Source organism: Leptopilina heterotoma, unplaced genomic scaffold, assembly GCF_015476425.1.
Source record: "Leptopilina heterotoma isolate Lh14 unplaced genomic scaffold, ASM1547642v1 Lhet_129, whole genome shotgun sequence".
NCBI classification, from domain to species: Eukaryota; Metazoa; Arthropoda; class Insecta; order Hymenoptera; family Figitidae; genus Leptopilina; species Leptopilina heterotoma.
Window position 1 is genome coordinate 573,835 of NW_025110847.1, and position 12,561 is coordinate 586,395.

General features: G+C 23.0%; 1 protein-coding gene across 4 annotated transcripts in view; it reads right to left on the reverse strand.

Moving 5' to 3' along the window:
- LOC122512878 (TBC1 domain family member 5 homolog B-like) overlaps positions 1 to 12,561 on the reverse strand; it is a 205,888-nt gene that overhangs the window by 187,365 nt on the left and 5,962 nt on the right. For 2 of the 4 annotated variants that reach the window (XM_043628992.1, XM_043628991.1), the window contains exon 2: positions 11,521 to 11,634. In XM_043628992.1, coding sequence (XP_043484927.1) covers positions 11,521 to 11,610 — 90 coding nt within the window. In that variant the 5' untranslated portion in view covers positions 11,611 to 11,634. Of the gene's footprint in view, positions 1 to 11,520; positions 11,638 to 12,561 lie in introns of all 4 variants that reach the window. The other 2 variants (XM_043628993.1, XM_043628990.1) reach the window with 1 other exon arrangement.

Below are 12,561 nucleotides of genomic sequence, written 5' to 3' on the forward strand. Positions count from 1 at the left end.
TAGTAGAAATTACTATTTATCATAGTAAAATTTAAATTTTACTAAAAAATTTTTTACTTTAAATTTGAATAATTATTAATAATTATTCAAATTTCATAAGTAAAAATACCTAAGAAGAAAATAATGAGGCGCATGATTATTCCCCAAATGTCATTAGACCGAACTGTCATTTTTTTCGAATTGCATTTATCCGAACTGTTATTTTAACGAAATGTCACTTTTGTGAAACGCCATTTTTACGAATTGGCACTTTTGCGAAAAGTCATTTTTTCGAATTGTCATTTTTGCGAATTGTCATTTTTAAGAATAGTTATTGTTCCGAAATGTCATTTTTACGAATTGTCATTTTTGCGAATTGCCATTTTTACGAATTGTCACTTTTGCGAAAAGTCGTTTTTTCGAATTGTCATTTTTGCGAATTCTCATTTTTAAGAATAGTTATTGTTACGAAATGTCATTTTTAAGAATTGTCATTTTTGCGAATTGCCATTTTTACGAATTGTCACTTTTGCGAAAAGTCGTTTTTTCGAATTGTCATTTTTGCGAATTCTCATTTATGCGAACTGCCATTTTTTTTCGAATTGTCATTTTTACGAAATGACAGTGACATTTCGTAAAAATGACAATTCGAAACAATGACAGTTCGCATAAATGACAAATCGTAAAAATGATATTTCGCAAAAATGTCAGTTCGCATTAATGACAATTCGCAAAAATGACAATTCGAAACAATGACAGTTCGCATAAATGACAAATCGTAAAAATGATATTTCGCAAAAATGACATTTCGTAAAAATGTCAGTTCGCATTAATGACAATTCGCAAAAATGACAATTCGAAACAATGACAGTTCGCATAAATGACAAATCGTAAAAATGATATTTCGCAAAAATGACATTTCGTAAAAATGTCAGTTCGCATTAATGACAATTCGCAAAAATGACAATTCGAAAAAATTACTTTTCACAAAAGTGACAATTTGTAAAAATGTTGATTCACAAAAGTGACAATTCGAAAAAATGACGTTTCAGAACAATAACGATTCGTAAAAATGACAATTCGTAAAAATGATATTTCGCAAATATGACTTTTCGCAAATGTGGCAATTCGTAAAAATGTCGATTCGCAAAAGTGACATTTCGTTAAAATAATAGTTCGAATAAATGCAATTCGTTAAAATGAAAGTTCGGTAAAATAACATTTGGGGAATAATCATGCGCCTCAAAATAATTTTAAGGTTATGTTTGTCTTAGTTTTATCTTAATACATTTAGTCCCAAAAATCCGTTTTTTTCTCTTCACATTTGCACTTACCATTTTCAAAAATGGTGGTCTAGAAAAAATTTGCACATCGTGTTTCTTATGTATTTTTTCGTCCTCTTTCAGAATCTGCAAGAAAATTTAACTTTTGACTTAAGTATTAAAAGTTATGATTGTTTAAACAAAAAAACACATTTTTTGGTTTTTGTTTCATTAAAACTATATTTTCGATAGCAAATCGCTTCAGGAAAAACTTAACATTATTATTTAAAAATATTACAAACAATTTTATAAACAAATTGTTTTTTTTAAGTCACAAATATTGAAAAAAAATTTGTTTGTTTACATATCGCTTTTATTTTGATAGTTGCAGTGAATGTTGTAGATAAAAATTGTTTAACATTATTATTTTAAAATGTTATAAACAATTTTTATAAACAAATTGTTTTTTTTTAAGTCACAAATATTGAAAAAAGTTTGTTTGTTTACATATCGCTCTTATTTTGATAGTTGCAATGAATGTTAAGGACAAAAATTGTTTAACATTATTATTTAACAATGTTATAAACAATTTTATAAACAAATTAAAAATTGACAATAATTAAAGCTGAAAAATAGTGTCTCTTCTTACACCGACTTTTTTACTGTTCTCTTAATGAATCTTTGAGGTGAAAATTATTAACAATAAATATTTAACAACTTTATAAACAATTGTTATAAACAAATTTCAAATTAACAACAAGTGAACATGTAAAAATTTCGTTGTTTCCTTAACTATTTTTTTTCTACAGGATCAATAAATCTTGAGACTTTAAGTTACCTACTAATATGTTTCAATAAAGTTATAAACAATTGTTGTAAAGAAATTACATTTTAACAACAATTGAATATAAAAAATAGTTTTTTCTTTTAATATCCTTTTTTCTATGTCATGTCTATGTGAGATTAATGCCAATACCAGCACATTACCTTCAGTTATTGTAAATAATTAAATTGTTTACAAGAATTGTTTATAGCTTTGTTAAAAATATTTAGATTTAAATTTAAGTTTCAAGATATATGAACCCTATAGAAAAAAGAATATTAAAAGAAAAAACTATTTTTTTATATTCAATTGTTGTTAAAATGTAATTTGTTTACAACAATTGTTTATAACTCAATTGAAAAATATTAGTAGGTAAATTAAAGTTTCAAGATTCATTAATCCTATAGAAAAAAATAGTAAAGGAAAAAAACGAAATTTTTACGTGTTTACTTGTTAATTTAAAATTTGTTTATAACAATTGTTTATAAAGTTGTTAAATAAATTGTGGTAAATAATTTTCGCCTCTAAGATTCATTAAGAGAACAGTGCAAACGTCGGTGGAAGAAGACACTATTTTTCAGCTTCAATTATTGTCAATTCTTAATTTGTTTATAAAATTGTTTATAACATTGTTAAATAATAATGTTAAACAATAAATTTTTATCCTCAACATTCATTGCAACTATTAAAATAAGATAGATATGTAAACAAACAAATTTTTTTCAATATTTGTGACTTTAAAAAAACAATTTGCTTATAAAAATTGTTTAAAATATCGTTAAATTAGTCATAGTGATAAAATTTTTTCATAGATGTTATTTGTATACTAATTTTTGTCATTTGTGATGAGTAAATGTGTCTAGAATTTATTTTTCTGACCATTCAAAATTTTAGATATTTTATCGGCCATTTTTGAGCCGCCATTTTGAATTTCAAAAGAAATTAAAATTTCTAACAATGCCTAAATGAAAAAACATACATTTCGGATGCGATATTTTGTCAGTCCAAATTTTTATTGAAGCGATTTCCAATCGAAAATATAGTTTTAATGAAACAAACACCAAAAAATTTTGTTTATTTTTGTTTAAACAATCATAACTTTTAAACCTTGAGTCAAAAGTTAAATTTTCTTGCAGATTCTGAAAGAGGACGAAAAAATACATATGAAACACGATGTGCAAATTTAATTTTTTTAAACACAAAAATAAATAATTTATTAAATACTTGAATGTTTCTTAAATTTTAATTCTCATAAAGAATTTTATCAACAAATTTTTACATAATAAGTTTTATTATTTATGAAAATAATTGAATTCCTATAAGAAGAATTTCATTATTTATAAAAATATTTGAATCCCTGTAAAAAAATGTATTATTTATGAAAATATAGAAATTATTGAGAAGAAATTTATAAAAAATTTATAAAAAATTGAATTCCTGTGGAATTTTTATTATTTATGAAAGTAACTAAATCTTTGCGAAGAATTTTATTAAAAATTTTTTTTAAATAATTGAATTCTTTTGGAAAAATTTAATAAAAATTGTAGATATTGAAAATCATTTACCTGACTTTTCCCTGACCTGTGGCAACCCAGTAATTTATTGTATTTATTATAAAGTTTGTAGAGTAGGTATTTGATAATAATTTTTTTAATTAAAGAACAAAGAAGTTATTCATGCATTAAATTACAGCCAATGAAATGTTCAAAAATACGTAATTTTTCCACAATAAGGTTTTTTTTAAAAAATCGATCGCGCAGAGTTATTTTTTAAAGTACAAATATATCCTTTTATAATTTTCAAATTCCTAAAAATAATTGAATTTTTGAATGATTTTTATTAAAATTCATGAAAGTAATTGAATTTTGGAATAAATTTTATTAAAATTCCTGAAAATAATTGAATTTCAGAATAAATTTTTTTGAAATTCCTAAAAATGATTAAATTTTGGAATTTCATTAAAATGACTGAAAATAATTAAATTTTGGAAAAATTTTTTTTCTAAATTCATGAAAAGAATTGAATTTTGGAGTGAATTTTATTAAAATTCCTGAAAATAATTAAATTTTGGACTGGATTTTATTAAAATTCCTGAAAATAATTAAATTTTTGAATGAATTTTATTGAAATTCCAGAAAATATTTGAATTTTGGAATAAATATTAATAAAATTCATGAAAATAATTGAATTTTGGAATTTCATTAAAATGACTGAAAATAATTGAATTTTTAAATGAATTTTATTAAAATTCATGAAAATAATTGAATTTTGAAGTGAATTTTATTGAAATTCCTCAAAATAATTGAATTTTGGGCTGGATTTTATTAAAATTCCTAAAAGTGATTAAATTTTATTAAAATTCCTGAAAATAATTGAATTTCGGAATGAATTTTATTGACATTCCTAAAAATAATCAAATTTTGGAATTTCATTAAAATGACTGAAAATAATTAAATTTTGGAATGAATTTTTTTTAACATTCATGAAAAGAATTGAATTTTGGAGTGAATTTTATTGAAATTCCTGAAAATAATTAAATTTCGGAATAAATTTTATTAAAATTCCTTAAAATAATTGAATTTTGGACTGGATTTTTTTAAAATTTCTAAAATAATTAAATTTTTGAATGAATTTTATTAAAATGCCAGAAAATATTTGAATTTTGGAATAAATTTTAGTGAAATTCATGAAAATAATTGAATTTTGGTATTTCATTAAAATGACTGAAAATAATTGAACTTTTGAATTAATTTTATTAAAATTAATGAAAATAATTGAATTTTGGAATTTCATTAAAATGACTGAAAATAATTGAATTTTTGAATTAATTTTATTAAAATTAATGAAAATAATTGAATTTTGAAGTGAATTTTATTGAAATTCCTGAAAATAATTGAATTTCGGGCTGGATTTTATTAAAATTCCTAAAAGTAATTGAATTTTATTAAAATTCCTGAAAATAATTAAATTTTTAAATGAATTTTATTATAATTTTTTTTATTATTTGAAATTCCAGAAAATATTTGAATTTTGGAATAAATTTTAGTGATATTCATGAAAATAATTAAATTTTGGAATTTCATTAAAATGACTGAAAATAATTGAATTTTTGAATTAATTTTATTAAAATTAATGAAAATAATTGAATTTTGAAGTGAATTTTATTGAAATTCCTGAAAATAATTGAATTTCGGGCTGCATTTTATTAAAATTCCTAAAAGTAATTGAATTTTATTAAAATTCCTAAAAATAATTAAATTTTTAAATGAATTTTATTATAATTTTTTTTATTATTTGAAATTCCAGAAAATATTTGAATTTTGGAATAAATTTTAGTGAAATTCATGAAAATAGTTGAATTTTGGAATTTCATTAAAATGACTGAAAATAATTGAATTTTTGAATTAATTTTATTAAAATTAATGAAAATAATTGAATTTTGAAGTGAATTTTATTGAAATTCCTGAAAATAATTAAATTTCGGGCTGGATTTTATTAAAATTCCTAAAAGTAATTGAATTTTATTAAAATTCCTGAAAATAATTAAATTTTTGAATGAATTTTATTATAATTTTTTTTATTATTTGAAATTCCAGAAAATATTTGAATTTTGGAATAAATTTTAGTGAAATTCATGAAAATAGTTGAATTTTGGAATTTCATTAAAAAGGACTGAATATAATTAAATTTTTGAATTAATTTTATTAAAATTCATGAAAATATAATTGAATTTTGAAGTGAATTTTATTGAAATTCATGAAAATAATTGAATTTTGGGCTGGATTTTATTAAAATTTCTAAAAGTAATTGAATTTTAAAATGAATTTTATTAAAAGTCCTGAAAATAATTGATTTTTTGAATGAATTTTATTAAAAGTCCTGAAAATAATTGATTTTTTGAATGAATTTTATTAAAAGTCCTGAAAATAATTGAATGAATTGACTCTTGCCATGAATGATGAATGATTCCTAAAGGCTTACCAAGATAAATTACTTAAGACTTCCTTACAAGCAAAATTATCCTTAATTTTTTAATTTTGAAAAACAATTGAAAAGCGTATTTCTTTAAATAACTTTCTTTCAGGGAAAAAAAGAAGAAAAAAAAGATCAAGATTGGAAATCACTCGTCTGCTAACTAACAAGACCTCATCTCCTTTCGTCTCAATGTTAATGTATTTTTGAAAATATCTCTTCATTTTTTTTTTTTTTTTTTTTTTTTTTTTGCTATACATATTATCATAGGGTGGCTGGCACGTGTAAAGCTTGAGGGGGTAAGATCAGCCAAGGCAGTCATTTAATTTTAGAACGATCGCGTGCTGCGAATGGCTGGTCGCAGGGGCTTGTCGCGACCGCGGCCCAGGGAATGAGTCGCTTGCAGTATCGATCCGAACTTCACGCACCTGAAAGCCTTTCTCTCTCTCTCGCTCTCTCTCTCTCTCTCTCTCTCTCTCTCTCAATCTCTCTCTTGTGTGTACAACATAGTATTTATATACATATATACATGCATGTACCCATCAACTCAAGGCTCATGGGGATAATCAAAATTAAATTTCAAACAAATTATCATTTCTTTTGATTTTTCTTTCTTCTTTCACTTTCCTATGAAAAGGGAATTTTACTTGTCAAAAAGTTAAATATCTCATTTATAACCATTATTAAGAATATAACCGTATAACCATTAACCATATTATCCATAACCATTAACCATATTATCCATAACCATTAGCCATATTATCCATAACCATTAGCCATATTATCCATAACCATTAGCCATATTATCAATAACAATTAACCATATTATCCATAACCATTAACCATATTATCCATAACCATTATCCATATTATCCATAACCATTAGCCATATTATCAATAACAATTAACCATATTATCCATAACCATTAACCATATTATCCATAACCATTAACCATATTATCCATAACCATTATCCATATTATCCATAACCATTAGCCATATTATCAATAACAATTAACCATATTATCCATAACAATTAACCATATTATCCATAACCATTAACCATATTATCCATAACCATTAACCATATTATCCATAACCATTAACCATATTATCCATAACCATTATCCATAACCATTAGCCATATTATCAATAACAATTAACCATATTATCCATAACCATTAACCATATTATCCATAACCATTAACCATATTATCCATAACCATTAGCCATATTATCCATAACCATTAGCCATATTATCCATAACCATTAGCCATATTATCCATAACCATTAGCCATATTATCAATAACAATTAACCATATTATCCATAACCATTAACCATATTATCCATAACCATTAACCATATTATCCATAACCATTATCCATATTATCCATAACCATTAGCCATATTATCCATAACCATTAGCCATATTATCCATAACCATTAGCCATATTATCAATAACAATTAACCATATTATCCATAACCATTAACCATATTATCCATAACCATTATCCATATTATCCATAACCATTAGCCATATTATCAATAACAATTAACCATATTATCCATAACCATTAACCATATTATCCATAACCATTAACCATATTATCCATAACCATTATCCATAACCATTAGCCATATTATCAATAACAATTAACCATATTATCCATAACAATTAACCATATTATCCATAACCATTAACCATATTATCCATAACCATTAACCATATTATCCATAACCATTAACCATATTATCCATAACCATTATCCATAACCATTAGCCATATTATCAATAACAATTAACCATATTATCCATAACCATTAACCATATTATCCATAACCATTATCCATATTATCCATAACCATTAGCCATATTATCAATAACAATTAACCATATTATCCATAACCATTAACCATATTATCCATAACCATTAACCATATTATCCATAACCATTATCCATATTATCCATAACCATTAGCCATATTATCAATAACAATTAACCATATTATCCATTTAACGATATAACCATTACACCATATAAACATTAACCATTTAACCATATGAACGTTTAACCATTAACATTAACCATAAGACCATTAAACATTAACCACATAATCATTTAACCATTAACCATATTAGCCATTTAATGATATGACCATTAAACCATATAGCCGTTTAACAATTAACCATAGAACCATAATATAGTTTATGGTTATATGAACCATTTAACCATATAGCCGTTTAACAATTAATCATAGAACCATAAACTGTAAGACCATTAACCAAAAAGGCATTTAACCATTAAACATATAACCGTTAACTATATAGCCATTTAACTATATAACCATATAATCATTTAACCATATTAGCTATATAACCATTAAAGCATGTAATCATTACAACATATAAACATTAACCATACGTTAACATAATATATTACATAACAGTTATTAAATAAATGTAGAAAAATTCAGATTTTCAAAGATTTTAATTTGATACACCTTTACAAAATTCAATTATTTCTAAAAATTGCAATTATTAGTAATTTCTCCAAAATTCAATTATTATCTAAAACTTTAACTGAAATTAATTTTTAAATCAATTTTTATTCAGGCCTCGGATCGACTTTAACGAACCAAAAAAAGTCGCTTTAGTCTATTAAAAATATAAAAAAAAGTCGAAAAAGTCATTTAGTTAATTAAATTTTATTTTGTATTTCCCTGATTCTTCACTGATTTCTAAATTCAATTAATCAAAACTCGAATAATTTTGCTAAATAAATATTTAAATACATATTTCTTTTTTCACCGGGAAGTAAAATAAACAAAAATTTAAACTTCTGAGATTTATAAATTTCTAAAAATTACAACTAGGATAAACCAGACAGTAGTCGGCCACTTAAGAAAATCTTTTTATAAAATACTGTTTAAAAATCACAATTAAAATTTCTTTCATGTGTAATTGTTTCTAATGTTCCTACAAAACTAGTATACCAATCATGTTTACAAAAAAAAATTTCTTGTTCGTTAAAAAAATTTACAAAAAAAAAGTAAGAATCCGACAGTAGTCGGCCACCTGAAAGCAATCTTTTTAATTAACACCGTTTTAAAAGTGCAATTCATATTTTTTTCGAATTCTTTTATGTGATGTTGTTCCTTACGATCACACAAAACTATTAAACCAATCATGTTTATGAAAAAAAAAAAAAAATTTTATTCGTTAAAAAAATTAGTAAATAAACAAGTAAAAATCCGACAGTAATCGGCCACTTAAAAAAGCTTTCAAAAACCGTCCAAAAATTTTTGTTTTTCTATTACTGCTACTACCTGTCTGGTTTACCCTATAATTTTAAATTATTAAAAATTATCAAAAATTCGAAAAACCGAATTTCTTAAAATTCAACATTTTTTCTTCTCCTTTATGGCATTTAGCTTCAATATTTTTGGGCTCTTGAAAAACATGTAACTTATTTCATAGTCTTCACCGTTTGGTAAAAAATTTGAAATTATCAAAAATTTAAAAAACCGAATTTCTTAAAATTCAACAATTTTAAAAATATTTATAATATTATTTTTATAACCTAATTTTCATTAGTTTTCATTTTTATTAAATTTACGCTTGAAATTCAATTATTTTCAAAATTGTCAATTAATATTCTTTAAAAGTTATTTTTTTGTTCAAAAATTGTAATAAAATAGGTAAAAAAAATCATTTTTAACTCAATTTTACAAAATTTTAATTATTCAAAAATCTTTTTAATTGCATATTTGAAAAATTTAATTAGATTATAAATTATCCAAAAATAACTTTTCAAAGATTTGTCTATTAGTTATACTTTTCACACTATAAAAATCGAAATATGTTGTATTTTATACAAAAATTGTGGTATTTTGTTGTAAAATTTAGAAGAAAAGTCGAAAATCATTAAATCCCTGAAAAAAAATTGGAAAATTTATGAAAATCATTGAATTACTGAGAATAATTTAATGACAAATTTTGAAACATATTTGATTATTTCGAAAAAATTTATGCAAATTCTATTTGAAATAATTGAATTCCTGTGAAATTTTTTTTTGTTTAGAAAATAATTTAATGTTTGTATAAAAATATTAACAACATTTTTGTTCGATAATTGACTTTTGGAATGAATTTTATTGAAATTCCTGAAAATAACTGAATTTTGTCAAAGAATTTTGCTAATTACAAAGATAATTTAATTATATTTAAACATTAAATTATGAATTAACTGTTTAGCGAAAATTTAAAAAACATTTTTGAAAATAATTGAATTTCTAGAAAGAATTTGTAATATTTATTAAGAAAGTTGAATTTTTTCAAAGAATTGCGTTAAAATTTTTTAAATTGAAACTAATTTCAACAGAATTGAAATTAAAATTTTTCAAAAAAAAAAATTCTCTAAATGATTTATAAGTAATAACTTTATGGTCGTTCTTCAATAAAATTAGGTTATTTAAAATAAATTATTGTCAGAAATAGTAAAAATTTAAGTTATTTCTTTAGAATTCGTGGTTTATAAAGCAAACAAAAATACACAAAAATTCAGAATTTTCTTATTAATTCTAAAAGTTAAATTTTTTCAATACTTTTAATAAAAATCCCTGATATTTTCCTGATCAATTATACTTTCCCTAACCTGTGGCAACCTTGATTATATACTGAAAGAAAAAAAAACTTTTTATATTATTTGTATTTTTTTATAATTTTTAAATACAGCGACTTAAGCAGAAGCTCTTTATTCTACCAAAATGAGAATTTTTCCAGCGCAAACGAAGTTGCGTCTTGTGTGGGTCGTTGACGATCTCTGCCTGGATCAGTGCTGCTCGCCAGCTTATATACTCTACAGGCTACTAGGGTGGGGGGACGCGGGACAAGTTGCCGCTTGGAGGGGCGACGCATGCGCAGTACTAACGCACAAGTAGTTATCAGGACCGTATCTAAAATTTTGCGCGCCCAACATTACTAATAATTTCAAATATTTTGTTCTAATAACATTTTCCTTTTTTTGCCTTTCCTAATTTTTATTTTATTTTCTTAACCATTAAAAGTCCTTCTTGGACAGCAAAAATTAGTCACAATTTATTTATTAACTTATATTCGTAACTTAAAAAAATAAAGTTTATAACTTACAGTCATACGTAAACTGAATTTTATAAATTACGTCATCGTCGCAAATTACAACAGATAACTCACTTAACAAACTTCGTAAATTTTACCCAATTTACGCCACTTACAAATTTTACGTAAATTTCACCATTTATCCACTTTACGTAAATTACAGCTAAACCGATTTTTTTCTCTTTTTCATTAAATTTATATTTAAATATTTTGCTTTATATAATATAATAAACGTTTTATTTTCGAGTAATATTACTGAAAAATACGGTATAAAATTATTAAAAATTCTCTCAATTTTAAATGGAATAAAAAAATATATGTGTCGGATTTTTTTTTTGTACATACCTCGAAAATTGTTGTGAGTGTGACTGCACCACGTCGTGATAAAACACCTGCTGGAACCGCAATGTCCAGTGGTAGGAAGGGTAGTGTCATTTTTATGAAAATATAAAGCGATTTCTGCTGGAAAAATGAGCAAAAAAAAAGAGAGAATTTAAAAACAAGATATATTATTTTTTTATGGAAAGTAAATTTTTTTGTGGTTTAAAAAATATTGTACAATTAAAAAATTTGTAATAAAGAAAAATTACATGAGAATAAAAATTTTCATTATTTGTCTAATAAATGAAAATTTTTATTTTTATTACTTGGAACAAATGAATTTTCATTTTTATTATCAAAATAGTGACAATTTTCATTATTTTTCTTTTAAGTGATTTTTAAAAGAAAATTTATGGTATAGTTATTTTTTATGTTCCTGAAAGTAGCGTCGACGCTTAGCATTAAATACTGTTATTTAGAGATTTTTAGAGATAAAATTGAATTGAATTATAAATAAGAAAATATTTTACTTAAAACTAGAAATTAAATTTTTCATAACTATAAAACATGAAGAAATCGATAACTCCGAGTCTTCGACTCGAAGTCATCGATTTCTTCATGTTTTATAATAATTAATAATTATTATTAATAAAAATAATTTATAATAATTAAAATCATTATCAATTCAATTATTATTTTTAAGAATTTAAAACTAAAGTTCTTCGATTATTTTCTTAAATTTTCGAAAAAGTTCTTTGACAATTTTCAAATTCATTTCTTTACAATATTCAATTTTACGAAATTTCAATTATTCGTAAATTCTTTTATTAAATAAATATTAGAAAATAGAAACTAAAAATAATATTAAAAAAACTCAATTAAACTTTTTAAAAAAAATTAATTACAAAATTCAATTATTTTTTAAAATTCACGCTCTATTGCATTTAATATTCAATTATTATTATCTAAAAGTTTAACTGAAATTCATTATTATGCAATGAAAATAAATTTTTATTAGAAAATTCTACTAGAATTCAATTATTTAAATACAAATTTTAATGTAAA